We start from the raw sequence: 18,426 nt of genomic DNA, 5'->3' as shown, positions 1-18,426 counted from the left end.
ATTTTGTTGGTTGCGGCTAATAGACTTACATTAGTTTATGTTAGCTAACTAGTGACAGAATTGATAACTCAGAGGAAAAATAATGATACTAAAACTAAAAATGAGTCTAAGGGGATCATTTCTATGCTGCCCCTGGCTGCAACAATGAGTTTGATGTTAAGAAACTGAGGGTATACTGTCCACTCTGTCTGTCTCTTTTGCAGGAAGTGGCTGGTTGCTGTTTGGCTAGCTGCACCAAACAGGAAAATTCATCTGTTAGCCGTAATGTTCGGGTTTGTAAAGCACTTTATAAACGAGGGCTGTGTGGAGCAGAGCCTGTTGGAGTCCCCAGACCGACAAGCTGGAGTCCAACACTCCAGCTTTTCCTCACCAGGCTGGGTGTACTGAGCCGTGAAATCAGCTTGCAAAGCAGATACTGGCAAGATGCCATCAGCACTATTTTATGCAAAAAAATATTCTCTCTTATCTGAAACACAACCAGTTTACTACATAACAGGTTACTGCATGAATATCGCACCAAAAACATAACAGTTTTTTACTGAAGGCTATTAGAAACCCTAACATCCATCAGCATGCTTTCCCTGCAGACGCACTGATTGGATTCCTGGTGTGATGTGCATGTAGTGGGCTGTTATGTTGTAAACTGTCTGGATGTGCTCGAGAAGAGAAAGATTATTTTATTGGATAAAAAGTGCTGAGTGCATCAGCTGATTGCGCCCCTCAGTAAACTTGGCCAGAGGAGGAAAAACCAGTTTCTGTCAGCCCAGTGAAACCACCTGTCACCTGTCTCAAACAGGCTCTCCTCCACACAGTCCTCATTTATAAAGTGCTTTACAAACTCAAACATTACGGCTAACAGGTGGATTTTCCTGTCTGAGTGCAGCTAGCCAAACAGCGACCAGCCACTTCCTGCTAAAGAGACATACAGTGAAAGTGGACAGTATACTCTTGGTTTTAACATCAAACTCATTGTTGCAGTCAGGGGCAGCATAGAAGTGATCACCTCCACTGGTTTTTAGTTTTAGTATCGTTACTTTTCCTCTGAGTTATCGATTCTGTCACAAGTTAACTAACATAAACTAATGTAAGTCTATTGGCCGCAATCAACCAACCGACCACATGACGTCACGTTCTGCACTGACAGAAGATGGCGCTAAACATGTTTTTAAAACTATAACTTTAAGCAAACCATAACTTTCACAGACAGTTTTACATCTCTGTCTGTTTTTGAGAGCAGGGCTTAATAATATAAATTAGCCTTTATATGTGTAGCATTTCATATTGCCTTTAAACACAAAGATATTGTGTGGTGTGGTCCCAGCATGACAGGCAGGTGATTGGTTGATGACAAATCTCCTGCTCTTGATTTTTCATCAGTTGTGGCTTCTTAAAACAGCTGAATGGTATATGAGGTCAAAATTTAGGATTGATAAGCATCATAAACACTTAATGTTTCATTCATCACCTGCTGTTATTTAGTTATAAGCAAATAACGATATTTATGTGTTTATTTATGTATTTGTGAAATTCTTTTACGCCTGTAAATCATTTTGTATTGTTGCATAACAAATAAAGGAGTGATTATTCACAAAGTACAGCATACGTCATATTAAGGTTGATACCTTTTTGTAAACCATCTCGTGGTCTACGCAATGAAATCCTCTCAGACACATTTTGAGGCCTTGTGGGGAAAGGAGGTCGTTCAGTTTAAATTGTGAAATAAAACGTAATATTTTATGTTTTGATCACACTTCAACACTAATATTTATTGTCTTTTTATGCACATTAAATACCTTTATATATACATACAGCTTAATTACAATGTTTAATTACAACCATTTAATAAATACATGTCTGCAAGTGCTGAAAGTGATCGCATTAGAGTTACCAAGACTTTGAAACAAGATTCAAAGTTGGGATTTAAAAGGTAATCTAAGTATAAAAATTCACTTTTTAATTTGTAGTTTAGGCCTAAATGTTAACTGAACACAGGTGTCATTGTAGCAAAGACTATTTTACCAGTGAGTTTGTATAGTGGGCAGGAAAACTTCCTATCACCTGCTGTTAGTATTATAACTGACAGGATTTAGTTGCTTCTAGGACAGGCTCCAGGATCCCAGGCTGGATATCTGGGAAGAAAAGGTCAAATGGATTTGGCTGAAAAACCACTGCTGCTGCTACTCCGCTCATAACATATGAATCAAACTTCAGTGCTGAAACAATTCTTCCAACTACATTACCCACAATTCCATCAAATCAGTGGACAATCACAAGGGAACCAAATAATCTTTAATATGTAGTTTATTTTTACAATTTGGATTTGAATTTTACATGCACCTGCTTTACCTTTATGTTTCATTCATGTTATGAAATATATGTTATTACAACTTGCAGAAAGTATCAAAATTACTGCCTCAGCTTTAGACATGAAGCTATTTAATCTGAAAACTGAGTGTATGTTTAATTTGTCACAGTAGGGAAAACACAGGAAGAATTAATGATGGCTTCATTTGTCTTAGAGGAGGTCCCGTATATGGTCATGCTGATTCACAGTCACAGCTTTCTCTGACACTTAGGGCTTTTCTCATTTCTCTAATATGTACCTAGTGACTGAAATTAGGATCACTGAGTCATCATGAGGGAAATCACAATTTCAAAAATGTATCCAACAGACAGAGAAAGAGTCTATCCTACATTTTTTAATGTACTAAAGAGGCAACACAGCTGGAATATACAAACCACAGTGTGAGGTGCACGTTTAGTCTTGTGAGATTTTTTGTAAGATGATTGGTTGCATATTCAAACTTTCTGTCCCTCACCATTAATGTGTGATAAATAAAAAGAACAAAATACTCAAGTGCGTGTTTAAATTTCATTAAAAGTAGGCCTAAATAAAACAGTTTTCATGAACACTATGTATTTATTTGACATCTGAGACCAGAAAATGCGACAGACTGTAACAAAATGACAAACAGTCAGTGGAGCTGTGACAACAAAGTGAAGATGTTTCATTTTGTCCAAAGCCTTTTTTTATTCCTCTTTCCTTGTGCTGCTTCCTTGTTTCCTTCTTTCTGGTGGGAAAGACCCAAATTACAAGGAGAGGAACTGACGATATGCATGACAAAAATAATTCAGTGTAACTGAACCATCATTAATATATCAGTGATTTTCCTTCTGTGAGAACTGAAAGTGTTTGCTCAGGAAGAAGTGTGTCCTGGCAGTGCGAGCCACCAGCTGGAGTACTGAAAAGTAGTTCATCAAATAGACAATTTCAGTAGTTTCTCTTTGGGAGTGTAATTCATTCACTTGATTAAAAAAATAGAACACTGTCCACCCTGACTCTAATACATTTTATTTTGATTTTGTCAGTATTAGGGGTGGCAAAAAGGATCGAAATCCAAGACCCACAGACAAAACCAAGGTAAAACCAACCAACCAATTAGGTTACAACTCCATGAAAGCTGCAGAATCTAAACTCTTGGGATCAAACAGAGAAATGACAAACTGATTCTCTGCCAAAGGACAAACAGAAACTGACTCCATTTAAACATACACAGCTAACGAGAGGGGGAAAGGAAACACTTGGGAAACAAGAACATCTGAAATTAATCAAGAACAACGAGACAAACCTTGTCTCGTTTTTCCAAATACAAAACACAAGAAACAACTGTGTATCAAACAGGATGTAACAAACCAGAGAGAGACAAATTCTTAACAAGAAACAAAAGTAGACTGAGGAGGCTATACTAAACTGCACCCCAAACAAGTAAATACAAACCAGTGCTCAAAATGTAAAGAGAACCCAGAATACAAAAGTAACCAGAACTAAAGACTAAAAGTCCAAATGATAATCTAAAATACAAAACTCAAAGTACCATCAACTTTACAAAGCGAAATGTTGCCATGTTTGTATGTCTGAATAAGTTGAACAATTACAGGATATATTAAGATGCATCTAAAATGCATTCCTGCTGGCTGCAGGGTGACTCAGGTGTCAGTGTTTCAAACTTAAAGCTGTATTAAATAGCTTTCACCACTAGATGGTAGAAATTAACCAACACGGCCTCAAAGCTGTGGCCACACAGCTCATCACAGCTCCATAGTCAGAGGAGCACAGGGTTTGGTTTAGACAGTTTTTCATTACTAATGAGAAAAACTAAATAGTGGAGCAGTGTTGGTTACATGTGTGGGCAGCAAACAGAAACAACACTGAGCACCCCCAGACCTTTGCTCAGTTTAAGCTGCTTTCACTTACAAGTTTTTGCTCAAACTGAAGAAAGCTTTTACCTTTTTAAGTTACGGTAGTTAGTCAGAGTCATCTCAAGGCATTTAATAAGTCTAATATCTCTATTAGAGGAACACTCCCCATGATTCAACAGTACCGTATGAGCAAGCACTTGGCAACAGTGGTGAGAAAACAGGAAGAAACCTGCAACATAACCAGGACTGGGAAAGGTGATGATAAAGAAGGTAAACACCTGGCAGGTTGTTTGGATGTGTCAAGTGCGTCTGGAAAATGCAACTCTTGAATTAGAGACCCATGGCAGCCTTTCCAAAAGAGCAGCAATATCAATATTTTAGATTTCACTGAAACCCACCAGGGTTTACAACAACACCTCAATCACCTCGGCCAGGCCCAGACAATTGGGGTTTGGGATTTTATTTTTCACTTATTTATTTTTTAAATATTACAATCATTATTTAACTCTGCACCAGAAGTCTGTTGAGAGGAGTGACCAGTGGCAGACCTAGCCTGTTTGGCGCCCTGGGCAACCCCCCCCCCCTACACACACACACAAAACTTTATGTGTGTGTGTTTGTATAAATATGTGTATAAATATTAAGGATTGTACATAAAACATAACAAACATAAAACTGTTGTCGGAACCATACTGAATTTCGCCAGAGAAACATACACACACACACACATATGAAGAGAGAGAGTATGCATAGTATGCAAACAGCTACCAAACAGCCATCATAATTCGTCATACAATGAGAACAGGACAAATCAACAACTGACAATGACTAATTAATATTAAAATCTGTAACATAATGTATTGTTTGGAGTTTAGTCTGTTACTGTTACTATTTTTACAATTTCTTCTTGGAGCAACTGTAACCCACATAATTTCCTTGGGGGTTAATAAAGTATTCTGATTCTGACTGTTTCAGGATGACCTGCCATTATCCAATGACACATCTGCTTACCTGTATCTTTTGCTCGTTTCTCCTCCTCTTCTTTTCTCTTTTTTCTAAACTGAGCACCTGATGGCTTTGAACTTTTCTTGTCCATCTTCCATTGGTTTTAATTTTGCACTCCAGTATGAACACCCATCCCTCAACCCGAGGATCACCACAACATAACCTAACAGACCTACACCTTAGTTCACAGATTCACTTTGTCTAGGGTGCATTTCTGGGATTTCGCACAACCCAGGATTCAAATCATGAATACATAACAGACTTGGATTTACAACATTAGGAATGAAATGTGCTCGATTTGGAAGCAGCCGGCCCCCTGCCCTTTCGACGGGTTGTGTGTGAGACTTTAAATCATCAAACTATAAAATTTAAATTTTAAATTGTTATTGATCCCTTTACCCCGAGTCCTAAAGTGTATATTTATTTTCTTACTCTTCTTATATTTATTTTTTGTTTACTTGCACTGCTGTAACTGGAGCCTCGTCGTCTCGTCTCTATATACTGGACTGTATGTAGCGGAGATGACAATAAAGTTTACTTTGACTTCAGCAGCGAGCAGGTGCGCCGAGGGCCCCCGCGCTCACTTTTCGCATACAGGATTTCGAAAAAACATCGGTGCAAATTATAAGTCTGTATCATGATGTCTGGTGTTTTTGTGTTTGTTGGTTTATTTTTTTATTTTGTTTTATTTTGAAGAAAATGGTGGCCGTCACAACTTATGTCTAAAAATGTATCGTTTAGTGCATCGGTCAAAAGACTCGATGCCAGGTACACAACGCCCAGCTGAAAACAACATATCGTTGTCGGGATGATAAATGTCTTATATTGGGATATGAGATTTTGTTTATATCGTACAGCTCTAAGACCACTTTGTGAGAGACAATTATGATAAAACCACATAGTAAGTATTGTTGCTTACCTATGTGTCTGATAATATCACTTAAAAAAAAATCATATTCCGTCAGCTCTCATGGTTGAAGTTTGGCTTTGAGGGTCACGGAGTAGAAAAAGCTTTCAAGGATCTTTTGATTTCCAAACCAGTTCTGCTTTAACGTATTAAGGATGAAGCAACAATGCTTCATCCTTAATACGTCCTATGAAATCTGTGTTCAACAACAAAAACTAAACTAAATTAGTAATAAAAACAAAAGTCTCGAAGGTAAGTAGAGGCTTTACACACCATCAACAGCCATAATGTTCCTAAACTTGAATCTTCAAAGCTCTGTGAGCCATCTTCAACCTGTTTTCAACAGAGAAAAGTCTCAAACTCAATGTAGCTTGACTGACTCCTGATCAGAAATGTTCAGCACAGATACACATCTGAATGGAGGATAACAAACGAGTAGGTGTAGAAGGCTGATTTCCGATAATAACGCCCATTGAATGGACTGGTAACACGCGAAGTGGGTGCACTACGTAACACCTCCGCTCTGTTCACGTTTCCGTGTTCCCTCCCCTTCAGAGCTGCAGTTTGAAGATGGGTGTAGCCAACATGTGGTGACGTGTAACAGCTGACAGGTCCCATTCGCTACAGAAACATGTTATTTAGATCAGCGCTCAGAGTAGTTTCATTTATAAGGAAGTGAAAGTAACAAAGCCACTGGAGAAATGGCGCAGAAAGGAGTTCAGCTGGACCGAGAAACCTTCTCTTGTTCGATCTGTTTGGATCTTCTGAAGGATCCGGTGGCTATTCCCTGTGGACACAGCTACTGCATGAACTGTATTAAAAGCTTCTGGGATGAAGAGCAAAAGAAGAAAACCTACAGCTGCCCTCAGTGCAGACAGACTTTCACACCGAGGCCTGTCCTGGTGAAAAACACCATGTTAGCAGTTTTAGTTGAGCAGCTGAAGAAGACTGGACTCCAAGCTGCTCCTGCTGATCACTGCTATGCTGGACCTGAAGATGTGGCCTGTGATGTCTGCATTGGAAGAAAAATGAAAGCCTTCAAGTCCTGCCTTGTTTGTGTGATCTCTTACTGTGAACAACATGTTAGGCTTCATTATGAATGTCCTGCCTTTGAAAAACACAAGCTGGTGGAGCCCTCCAAGAAGCTCCAGGAGAACATCTGCTCTCGTCATGATGAGGTAATGAAGATGTTCTGTCGTACTGATCAGCAGAGTATCTGTTATCTCTGCTCTGTGGATGAACATAAAGGCCACGACACAGTCTCAGCTGCAGCAGAAAGGACTGAGAGGCAGAGAGAGCTGGAGGTGAGTCGACAAAACATCCAGCAGAGAATCCAGGACAGAGAGAAAGATGTGAAGCTGCTTCAACAGGAGGTGGAGGCCATCAATCAGTCTGCTGATCAAACAGTGGAGCACAGTGAGAAGATCTTCACTGAGCTGATCCATCTCATCCAGAAAAGAAGCTCTGATGTGAAGCAGCAGATCAGATCCCAGCAGGAAACTGAAGTGAGTCGAGTCAAAGAGCTTGAGGAGAAGCTGGAGCAGGAGATCACTGAGCTGAAGAGGAAAGATGCTGAGCTGAAGCAGCTCTCACACACAGAGGATCACATCCAGTTTCTACACAACTACCCCTCACTGTCAGCACTCAGTGAGTCTACAGACTCATCCAGCATCAATATCCGTCCTCTGAGCTACTTTGAGGATGTGACAGCAGTTGTGTCAGAGGTCAGAGATAAACTACAGGACATTCTGAGAGAGGAATGGACAAACATCTCACTGACAGTCACTGAAGTGGATGTTTTACTGTCAGATCCACCAGAGCCAAAGACCAGAGCTGGATTCTTAAAATATTCATGTGAAATCACACTGGATCCAAACACAGCACAAAAACAGCTGTTATTATCAGAGGGGAACAGAAAAGCAGAATTTATGAGTCAAAAACAGTCTTATTTGGATCATCCAGACAGGTTTGCTTTTTATTGTCAGGTCCTGAGTATAGAGAGTCTGACTGGACGTTGTTACTGGGAGGTGGAGTGGAAAGGAAAAGGAGTTATTGTAGCTGTTGCATACAAGAATATCAGCAGAGCAGAGGGTGGGAATGAAGGTATTTTGGGACGTAATAACAAATCTTGGGCAATAAAATTTTCCAACAACAGTTATACATTTTGGCACAACAACAATGAAACACCCATTTCAGGTCCTCGTTCCTCCAGAGTAGGAGTGTACCTGGATCACAGAGCAGGTATTTTGTCCTTATACAGCGTCTCTGAAACCATGACTCTCCTCCACAGAGTCCAGACCACATTCACTCAGCCGCTCTATGCTGGACTTTGGCTTTACTCTGTTGGAACAAGTTCTGAGTTCATTAAACTGAAATAGAGTAAAGTCTTTCAAATTGTTATGGGTTTAAATCTGTATTTCATTTCATTCCAGATTCATGTTGTCTCTCTGATTGATTTGGCATTTTGCAGAGATCAGCTGTCAGTCAAAAATTATGCGTGGTGCCTTGACAACTTTTTGCTGGTCTCTTGAGTTTTTCCAGTTTTTTAGGTTGAGCTCTTTCCCAAGTCTATTTAGCCATGGATGTTTTCATTGCTCATGATGATTATTAATTTACAAAATTATTTATCCACTTGAAAATTTAAACTTCTCCTTGCTCTAAAGGTTTGGTGAATATTTTATTTTTTGATGCATTTGTATGTTGTTGTTTCTCTTCCACTTCATGGGCCTTAGTGTTTGAAATTCTTTTACCTTTCTTAACTAAAAACTTTTGCTTTAAGATAAAAAGTGGAGATTTTGATTGCATTTTAATTTCAAGATTTATTTTGTGCTCCTTGTCACTAAAAGTAATTCATCTGTGAAGGTTCTCAGTCATCAAGGTCATCGTAGTCTAAGGAGCTTGGAAAGAAAAGCATCTGGACTTCTTTAAGTTGCTTGAAAAGTAATTCATTACACAGGATTAAAGGCTATTGGAAAGTAATGATATGAAGTTTGTGTTCAAATAAATACATTTAAATATTTCAGTCTTGGGAACATTTTTGTGTTTTGACAGTTTTCAATAAAGATTAAACATCAGATTGGGTTGGTACTTCTGTACTTCTATACTTTTGTAATTTTGCTTCACAGTGTTGTAAAGACAGAATCCAGATGAGAAAACTTCTTGTCAACTTCTTTTATCTGAAGTATAAACACTAACATCTTAGAGAAAAAATTATAAAATTATTTGGTTGCAGTGTGTGTAGAATTTACTCTTTTTGACTTTTGCCCATTTTATGACTAGCTTTTTGTGCAAAGATTATCCAATTCACCATTTGGTTTCAACAGAAAGATGTCATTTTCTAAATTCATGAATTTTGTTTTTAGCTTTGCTAAAGTACACAACTAAAGTACAGAGCACTAGTGGATAAATTTGTAGAGTGCTCTGGGAGAAATCTTCTGCTTCTGAGTGTGGATAAGATCAGAGAGACAGGATCAATTTCACAAGGATGAGGACGGCTAAAAGATCTCTGTCTATCCTGATACAGAATGTTGATGTGGTGCACTGTGGAAACTTGCTGCCTTGTTTGGGTCTTTTTGTCACAGAGAAAAGTCACTGCAAAACAATGCAAAGCTGTAACGAGTGATCACCTTTAACCTGGGGTGAAACACTTCTCCAGAGTGTCCTGTGTCTGCCCCGGGGCCTTCTTCCAGTGGGACATGCCCTGATAACCTCACCTTGGAGGAGCCCAGGAGGCATACTTGTCAGATACCCGCACCACGTCAACTGGCTCCTTTCGATGTGAAGGAGCAACGGCTCTACTCTGAGCCCCGCCCGGATGGTTGAACTTCTCACCCTATGTCTAAGGGAGAGGCCAGTTACCCTTTGGAGGAAGCTCATATCTGGCGCTTGTATCCGGGATCTCATTCTTTTGGTCACTGTGGTGGATTTTTGTGTGATATGTATAACTATGTAACTATATACTCTATATATCTATGTGCACTGAACATATATATTTTAACTTTCATGTAGAGTCTTAAGCACAAGACATTTTTGCTTCACCGAGGTTTATTAAGTTGGTACATTAACAGGGCAGTTAATGTAGGGGGAGAATTCTCCTGAATAATTTACTCTCCGGTAACTAACCTTTCCTAATACACACTCAACGTCTTTAACGCAGCACAACCAAAACAGTAACATTGTAATAGAGATCCTGAACACATCACGATAAAATATCACACACACACACTTTGAACCCAAACTGAAGTGTTTTTAAGCATGTAACCTGTGTATTATATGTTATAAGATTGTGCCACTTGCTGTATAAGATTTAATAATTAGGATTAATGTGTGACCTTTGACCGTGTCATGACCTATTGTGATAAACCAGAGCAAGGGGTACTCAGAGTCCTGACTGGCCTTTGGCCAAGACCTTGGCCGCTACCTGACCCCAGCAGCTGTGTTGGGCGTGTGGGAAAGTTACCCAGCAGCAGGGGGTGGGGATACTGGTCCCTATATTAGGGGACCAGAGGACACCCCCAGAGCTTTTTTTCCTCCTGTTGCTGCTACCTGTCCGTCTCTGTGTTGCTCTGCTGTCTGTGCTTAAGGCTGTACACCCCGGGGTTTTGCTTTGCTTGCTTTCTGCTATGTAATTCTCTTGCTAAATGTCTGTATGTATTTTTCCTGCTGTTCATACGATTCAGTGTATTAAACTCTGTTCCAAGAATTCTACTCTTTTACAGAGCATCTTTTTGAGTTTCTTGGTTTTAATTGGATTTGGATCTCCACATCGTTGGTGGAAGAAGGTTATCAGAATGGCTTCAAAATTTGCGACCACATCACTACCCACAGCTCATGACCATAGGTGAGGGTAGGGACCGGTAAATTGAGAGCTTTGCTTTTACACTCAGCTCTCTCTTCACCACAATGGTCCGGTACAGCATCTGCATCACTGCAGCCGCAGCACCAATGTGTCAGTGGATCTCCCGTTCCCTTCTCTCGTCACTTGTGAACAAGACCCAGAGATACTTAAACTCCTCCACTTGGGGCAGGAACTTGTCCCTGAGTTGGAGTGGGCACCCCACTCTTTTCTGGCTGAGGACCATGGCTTCAGATTTGGAGGTGCTAATTCTCATTCCCACCACTTCACACTTGTCTGTGAACTGTTCCATTGCGAGCTGGAGGCCATCACCTGATGAAGCCAACAGAACTACATCATCTGCGAAAAGCAGAGAAGAGATTCTGAGACCACCCAGGTGAAGGCCTTCCGCCACTTGGCTACGCCTAGAAATTCTATCCAGAGGTAGTGCCCCTGATCTCCACGCAACATTATAGAGGCGTGTCAACCTACAAAGCCCCAAAACATCCAGAGCCTTCATGTAGTCAGGGCAGATCTCATCCACCCCAGGGGCTCTGCCACTAAGGAATTGTTTAACTGCCTCAGTGACCTTGCCCCAGAGATTGGCGGGTCTTCCCCCCTCATCCCCAGACTCTGCTTCCTCCATGGAAGACGTGCCAGTGGGATTAAGGAGGTCCTCGAAGAATTCCTTCCACCACCCAACAAATTCTTTAGTCAAAGCCAGCAGCGCTCCACCTGCACTATACACAGTGCAGCTGGAGCACAGCCTTCCCCTCCCGAGTCGCCTGACAGCTTTTTTTTTTTTTTTTTTTTTTTTTTGCCTGTCCCATTTGGTTCTTTAGCCGTCAGAATTGTTGTCTGAAGACCAACAAGGATACCCAATGGATTTACTTTGCCAAATGGATCATCACGGCCTAGGAAAGGGATAGGAAAGGGAGAAAGAAAGATGAAGGAAAAGAAAAACAGAAGGGAAGAGGGACAGTGAGAAAGGGCACTTAAAAAGAGAAAGAAGAGAAAAATCTCCTGGATCACCTGTTGAGAGAAAAAGAAGAGAGAACAAGAAAAAAAAACAAAGCAACATACTAAACACAACACCATCGCATTAATCTAGCTAAGTGTAAACAGCAGTAAATACTAAATATTGAATGTTGTTGGTGCAGCACGCAGGACCGACAGCGCACAATGTGCTTTGAAATAGCAGCCAATAAAGGTATAGTTTATGTCTATGAACAGTGAACACCTGTGTGCACACCTGTGTGGATCAGCGCGCTTGTATTCAAAAGGTTTCCCCATGTAATGGTCTGCTAGAGGATGTAGAGAGCCATAGCCCCGTCCCCCAGGGCATGAAGCAGGTATGGAGGAGATTCAGGCTCCAGACATCCAGAGGCCCTAGAGTGCGAGAGCCCAAGGAGGACCACCGGAGGGGCATCTGTGCCACCCTCCTGGGAAGGGCTGAGGAGAGCCCCAGACGAGGGGTCACCCAGTAGCCACAGAGCAGAAGCCAGAGGGGGCTGCACTGGCGTGCCCGCCGGCTCTGCCGGCAGCCAGCTCTGCCGGCAGCCAGCTGTGCCAGAGTGAAACGAGCCGCAGACCCAGAGGCCGGAGGCCCGAGGGCCCCCTTTGTCCCGGAAGAGGCCTGACCGGGCAACAGGCGCCAGGCCCTGCCAAGTAGTCACCGGGAGTGAGCTGGTGCATACCTGAGCGCCCAGCCCTGGACACCAAGAAGCACCAACGCACCGACCCCTGAGGGCATCAGTCACTGGCAGGGAGTGTGGTGAGGGGAGATAGGCCTACATACTTTGGAGGGCCTGGGAGTTCCCAGAGAGGTGGAGTCTAAGACCCGACCTGACATATAGACACAGACAAACAGGCACACACAGACGGGCACACTTAGATGTAGTTTTCAGGTAACAGTGTCACAATGTGGCAAGTGTGCAAAACTAGTGTAGTACAAAACTCTCACTAGAATATCTCTTTCCATTTTACAAATGCTGGTTTATAATATGATTTGTTATTCTTAAGTTGCAGGAAGGTAAACCCACAGTATGCACCTCCAGCCCTGGACCTAAAATAAATTGGGTTCCCATGAGTCTAATTTGCATTCTCATTAATATTGCAATGGAAAAATGTTATTTACTTAAATCTAACTTATCACAAAATCAGTCATAATTTTTATGTGAGACAGGATTGCTCAAACTGATAATCCAAGAAACAAAAGAGGAGCTCGGAATTTAGTTTACAATGAAACATCTGTTTTAACCCAAAAGTAGTTTAAAGCTTAAAAAAATGGGGACACTAAGATGAATACTGACTTCCCGTGAGACTCAAACTGAAGAAAGTTTTTACCTTTTTAAGTTAGTTAGTCAGAGTCATCTCAAGGCATTTAATAAGTCTAATATCTCTATTAGAGGAACACTCCCCATGATTCAACAGTACCGTATGAGCAAGCACTTGGCAACAGTGGTGAGAAAACAGGAAGAAACCTGCAACATAACCAGGACTGGGAAAGGTGATGATAAAGAAGGTAAACACCTGGCAGGTTGTTTGGATGTGTCAAGTGCGTCTGGAAAATGCAACTCTTGAATTAGAGACCCATGGCAGCCTTTCCAAAAGAGCAGCAATATCAATATTTTAGATTTCACTGAAACCCACCAGGGTTTACAACAACACCTCAATCACCTCTGCCAGGCCCAGACAATTGGGGTTTGGGATTTTATTTTATTTTTTAATTTATTTTTTAAATATTACAATCATTATTTAACTCTGCACCAGATGTCTGCTGGGAAGAGTGACTATGTTTCTTTAACATGCCCCATGCATGTATTTTTATAATATACAAACACAGTATATGTATATATATATATAAATATATATATATCTACAATGTACACCTTGCAGATAAAAGCGGAAATACGTTATCACTGCCTAAGAGGACTTTGTAGTGGCAAAGTTGAATGAAGTTAATTTTTAGCTTACATGTAATCACAGTAATACAAAGAAATGTTCCAACCTCTGAGTAAATAAAGGTCATTTTTATTACGTGTCAGACTGGTTAAATTGTTTATTTATTTCACTTACCTGCTGTTATAATATGGGAAATCCTTTAAAAAAAAAAAAAAAAACCAAGCTGCTGTAAAGGCAGTTGCAAAAAACCATAATCAACCCTGTCATAAGTAGCCAGGTTACGGGGACGTCTCTGAAACAGCTGACCTTTCCGCGGTATTATTCAAGGTTTTAAATCATCTATAATGAGAGACAAAAGTAAGACAAAAGTATTTTTGCTTGAATCCCAATGTTTCAGTAGCTTGTAGAACCATCTCTTGCAGCAATAACTTCAAATAATAATTTTTATATGTTGTTTTACATCTAGATGTGAAAGAAGGTGTACTTTCTTTTTCACCTAACTGCATGAAATTATATACACATATATTTATTTCTAGTTGAGAGATTTTATCCCCTGAAAATAAGTTCAATCACAAACAAGTTCAATACCTGCAAGAGTTAATCTGTGCAATGATTCGTACCTTGTACTTTTTTATGTCTATATGGTGAGTAAATCTTGATTGCGTGTTAATGTGTTACATTTTTATTAGACTTATTCTTTCAGGTCAGTTTTGTTTCTGCAGTGAGTTAAACTGAAAACCTCCCTCACCTTTCTCCTATTCCCACTGTACAAGTTCCAAGATTTTGAACTGCATGACTCGTCAGGCACCGTTTGAAAAAGAAACACATACAGCACAGTCACTGACACTGAGAGGAGAAATGGCACAGAAAGGAGTTCAGCTGGACCAAGAAACCTTCTCTTGTTCGATCTGTTTGGATCTACTGAAGGATCCTGTGACTATTCCCTGTGGACACAGCTACTGCATGAACTGTATTAAAAGCTTCTGGGATGAAGAGGAAAAGAAGAAAATCTACAGCTGCCCTCAGTGCAGACAGACTTTCACACCAGACAGACCTGTTCTGGAAAAAAACACCATGTTAGCAGTTTTAGTGGAGAAATTGAAGAAGACTGAACTCCAAGCTGCTCCTGCTGATCACTGCTATGCTGGACCTGAAGATGTGACCTGTGATGTCTGCACTGGAAGAAAAATGAAAGCAGTGAAGTTCTGTTTGGTCTGTCTGGTGTCTTATTGTGAGAAACACCTTCAGCCTCATTATGGGTCTCCTGCCTTTGGAAAACACAAGCTGGTGGAGCCCTCCAAGAAGCTCCAGGAGAACATCTGCTCTCAACATGATCAGATGATGAAGATGTTCTGCCGTACTGATCAGCAGAGTATCTGTTATCTCTGCTCTGTGGATGAACATAAAGGCCACGACACAGTCTCAGCTGCAGCAGAAAGGACTGAGAGGCAGAGAGAGCTGGAGGTGAGTCGACAAAACATCCAGCAGAGAATCCAGGACAGAGAGAAAGATGTGAAGCTGCTTCAACAGGAGGTGGAGGCCATCAATCAGTCTGCTGATCAAACAGTGGAGCACAGTGAGAAGATCTTCACTGAGCTGATCCATCTCATCCAGAAAAGAAGCTCTGATGTGAAGCAGCAGATCAGATCCCAGCAGGAAACTGAAGTGAGTCGAGTCAAAGAGCTTGAGGAGAAGCTGGAGCAGGAGATCACTGAGCTGAAGAGGAAAGATGCTGAGCTGAAGCAGCTCTCACACACAGAGGATCACATCCAGTTTCTACACAACTACCCCTCACTGTCAGCACTCAGTGAGTCTACAGACTCATCCAGCATCAATATCCGTCCTCTGAGCTACTTTGAGGATGTGACAGCAGCTGTGTCAGAGGTCAGAGATAAACTACAGGACATTCTGAGAGAGGACTGGACAAACATCTCACTGACAGTCACTGAAGTGGATGTTTTACTGCCACAATCAGAGCCAAAGACCAGAGCTGAATTCCTAAAATATTCACGTGAAATCACATTTGATCCAAACACAGTACACAAAAATCTTGTATTATCAGAAGGACACAGAAAATCAACATTTATTTTTCAAGATCAGTCTTATTCTCATCATCCAGACAGATTCACTGGATATGAACAGGTCCTGAGTAGAGAGAGTCTAACTGGACGTTGTTACTGGGAGATGGAGTGGAATGGGATAGGAGTTGATGTAGCAATGACATACAAAAATATCAACAGAGAGGGGAATGAATGTAGATTTGGTCGAAATTATAAATCTTGGGCATTAGAGTGCAACAAAAGCAGTTGTACATTTTGGTACAACAACATTCAAATTCCCATCTCAGGTCCTCAGTCCTCCAGAGTAGGAGTGTACCTGGATCACAGAGCAGGTATTTTGTCCTTCTACAGAGTCTCCAAAACCATGACTCTCCTCCACAGAGTCCAGACCACATTCACTCAGCCGCTCTATGCTGGAGTTTATCTTAGTGGATGGTTTGTGTTTGGAACAAGTGTTGAATTCTGCAAACTGAAATAAATGGAGATAATTATCAGCTGCAAGAGTGAGGGTGGTATTATTTTTAAATTTTTGAGTCTTTTTGTTTGTCTTAGTGTATGACATTATGGCAAAATATGATCCAGTATACATCTAGTGCAACAAGTTTTTTTTTCACAAATAGCAGTTGTAATGTGTTTATATGTCTGTTGGGAGAGATTTTGTGTTAATGTCACCACTGTGGAAGATAGAGTCACAAAAATGTGCAGCTCTGTAGCCTGAAGATGAAGATAAACACAAGCTTGGGGGGGAATGGCCCCTTCCACCTTTACAGGAGTGGAACACCGTGTGTTGTGTTTGTATGTGTTTGTAACACCTCTATAACACACCTTTCCTTCACAGTGACAGCAGACCGATTAGTCATTAGAATTGTGACTGATGTGATCCAGTCACAATTCTCTGCATTAACATTTTATTTTTGTTATTTTTTTAGTGTTTGAAATTCTTTTACCTTTCTTAACTAAAAACTTTTGCTTTAAGATAAAAAGTGGAGATTTTCATTTGTTTGCTTTTTAATTTCAAGATTTATTTTGTTCTCCTTGTCACTAAAAATAATTCATTACACAGGATTAAAGGCTATTGGAAACCAATGATATGAAGTTTGTGTTCAAATAAATACATTTAAATATTTCAGTCTTGGGAACATTTTTGTGTTTTGACAGTTTTCAATAAAGATTAAACATCAGATTGGGTTGGTACTTCTGTACTTCTGTACTTTTGTAATTTAGCTTCACAGTGTTGTAAAGACAGAATCCAGATGAGAAAAGAACTTCTTGTCACAACTTCTTTTATCTTTAGTGTAAACACTAACATCTTAAAGAAAAAAAAATTATTTGGTTGCAGTGTGTGTAGACTTTACTCCTTTGACTTTTGCCCATTTTATGACTAGACAGACACCGGGTGATATTTTTGTGCAAAGATTATCTATTTCACCATTTTGTTTCAACAGAAAGATGTCATTTTCTAAATTCATGAATATGTTTATAGCTTTGCTAAAGTACACAACTAAAGTACAGAGCACTAGAGGATAATTTTGTGGAGTGCTCTGGGAGAAATCTTCTGCTTCTGAATGTGGATAAGATCAGAGAGACAGGAATCAATTTCAGAAGGATGAGGACAGCTAAAAGATCTCTGTCTATCCTGATACAGGATGCTGATGTGGTGGAGGAGTACCTGCGTGTCTACATCAGCAACAGTCTGCTGCAACCAACATTTAGTTTGTAGACAAAAAGAGATGAGAAGGCCTTTTTTCTGAAGAAAGCTGAGATCCTGAGAACTGGTGATCTTCTGTCCATGTAGAACTTCTTTAAATTTGGCTACTTTCCTTTAAACAAAATACAGTAAAATTGCATGAATTTAAGCGTGACAATAGAATTTAATCCTCTTAAGCTGCTTCCTTTGATGTGGAAAATAGTTTTTGGGCACTTTAAATTCTCATACATGACCCATTTATCTGTTTAGCAAGACAAATAGAGATTGTAATCAATGAGCAGATCATTTGTTATGTTAAATGTTATTTTAAATGTTGGAACACATTTTTCTTATAAATCAAACGTCGAACACTCTTTTTTTCTCACTCACTCTCACTCAAATCTGACAAAGAAAATGTTAAACTAACCTGCGAAAACCATGGGTTCAGAGTTCAATGTTAGAGCAGAGGATTCAGCTTTCTTCACTAAAACAGCTTTACATTACACAGAAATTAGTGTTGTTTTACTGTCTGATTGAAAGACATTTCTTGATGCATTACACCATCACAGGTAAAGTTGCTCCACAGTTTCCAACTCTGATATGTTTTAGGAAATTTGTAAACTGAAAACTCTTCTCTCCCATCTTTCCATGGTCCTTGAATGCTGCATCAGTGTTACAGGTTGTGACTCCTGTGAACAAACTGACACAGTGTGATATTACACATATTTAAATCTGTCTTTACTGATGATGTTGAAGCTGCTGAAGGCTCAGTGAAGTTTTGTCTTCCTGCAGGTTAACAAGTGAAATCTGAAAGTGATGCACAACACAA

General features: G+C 40.3%; 3 protein-coding genes across 3 annotated transcripts in view; 2 read left to right on the top strand and 1 right to left on the bottom strand.

The window, feature by feature from the left end:
* LOC109195563 (tripartite motif-containing protein 16) overlaps positions 1 to 18,426 on the bottom strand; it is a 1,176,058-nt gene that overhangs the window by 178,731 nt on the left and 978,901 nt on the right. The window lies entirely within an intron of this gene.
* Positions 6,726 to 9,186, top strand: LOC109194572 (tripartite motif-containing protein 16-like). The gene has a single exon (XM_019347773.2). The coding sequence runs from the start codon at positions 6,814 to 6,816 to the stop codon at positions 8,488 to 8,490; it is 1,677 nt and encodes a 558-aa protein (XP_019203318.1). The 5' UTR covers positions 6,726 to 6,813; the 3' UTR covers positions 8,491 to 9,186.
* LOC100699349 (tripartite motif-containing protein 16) lies at positions 14,606 to 16,967 on the top strand. Its single transcript, XM_019347764.2, has one exon. The coding sequence runs from the start codon at positions 14,643 to 14,645 to the stop codon at positions 16,386 to 16,388; it is 1,746 nt and encodes a 581-aa protein (XP_019203309.1). The 5' UTR covers positions 14,606 to 14,642; the 3' UTR covers positions 16,389 to 16,967.

Source organism: Oreochromis niloticus, linkage group LG18, assembly GCF_001858045.2.
Source record: "Oreochromis niloticus isolate F11D_XX linkage group LG18, O_niloticus_UMD_NMBU, whole genome shotgun sequence".
Lineage (NCBI taxonomy): Eukaryota > Metazoa > Chordata > Actinopteri > Cichliformes > Cichlidae > Oreochromis > Oreochromis niloticus.
The sequence above is the reverse complement of the archived record's forward strand: the minus strand, read 5'-3'. Positions and strand labels throughout refer to the sequence as shown.